Below are 964 nucleotides of genomic sequence, written 5' to 3'. Positions count from 1 at the left end.
CTCTAGACGTGAGTCTGTCAACTCGGTCGAGGCTGGTTACTCCACAGATGACAACGAGACCCGTGAGCATCACGTCAATATGGGACGTGATCTTTCTGGTATGAAATGTTATCGATGTCTCAAACGTGGACATTCTGCTAAAGATTGTCAACAACCAGAACCAGCCGAGCTCTCAGCACGTTGTCGAATCTGTGGCAACCCACAACATCAAGCCGACACGTGCAGAATCAAGAGCGACAAATTAATCTGCCATCGCTGCAATAATCCTGGTCATTTGGCTTACGTATGTACGTCTAAGACGCCTACATCTTCACCGTCGAGCAATAGGCGACAACCAACTCCGAGATCTACGGCTAGGGTCCAAATGGTTATTAATGGACGTAAACTACATGGTCAACCCCAACGTCTGGTTTGTACGGCTTCTCCATCGTCTGGTCAAGATGCGTCAAGGGCTACTAGTCCTTCTCTCATGGTGATTGGTAACATCTGTGTTGAAGACAACGTCATACCAGCACTGTTCGACACGGGAGCAGAGGTTTCCCTCATCTCAAGACAAGCACTTCAACGACTGGCCCCCACTGCAGAAATCTACACCAACTCTGCCCATCACATTATAGTGGCTGACGGTGGTGCTTTGAACGTCGACGGTATCGTCATGCTCAAGGTCTCCACCAACCGTATTACGATCTACGACGAGTTCATCGTGGTGTCTGATGACTTATATGTCCCGGTACTACTTGGTTGTCCTACCATGGGTAAGTTACGCACCACCATCCGCGTCAGCCCACACGGTATGCATGTTACTACTAACGACGAGCACGACTTCAGCCCTTACTCGGCTCCTAAAGAAGTACGGTTCAATGACAACTACTCTACAGCTAACCAGCTGGAGAAAGACCAACAGGAGATCACGGCTATGTACGTGATCAACCATATACGTCAACTATTCCTACTTCAAGACTCT

General features: G+C 48.8%; 1 protein-coding gene across 1 annotated transcript; it reads left to right on the top strand.

The window, feature by feature from the left end:
* Nucleotides 1–469: 469 nt before the first annotated feature.
* Pmar_PMAR016830 (hypothetical protein) lies at nt 470–918 on the top strand (the record flags this gene model as incomplete). Its single annotated transcript, XM_002768450.1, has 1 exon — nt 470–918. A coding segment is annotated over one exon (449 nt), but the record flags the coding sequence as incomplete, so codon positions are not given.
* Between the last annotated feature and the right edge of the window lie 46 nt (nt 919–964).

Source organism: Perkinsus marinus, assembly GCF_000006405.1.
Source record: "Perkinsus marinus ATCC 50983 genomic scaffold scf_1104296968150, whole genome shotgun sequence".
NCBI lineage: Eukaryota > Perkinsozoa > Perkinsida > Perkinsidae > Perkinsus > Perkinsus marinus.
Note: the sequence above shows the minus strand (reverse complement) of the source record. Positions and strands in the feature narration are given on the sequence as shown.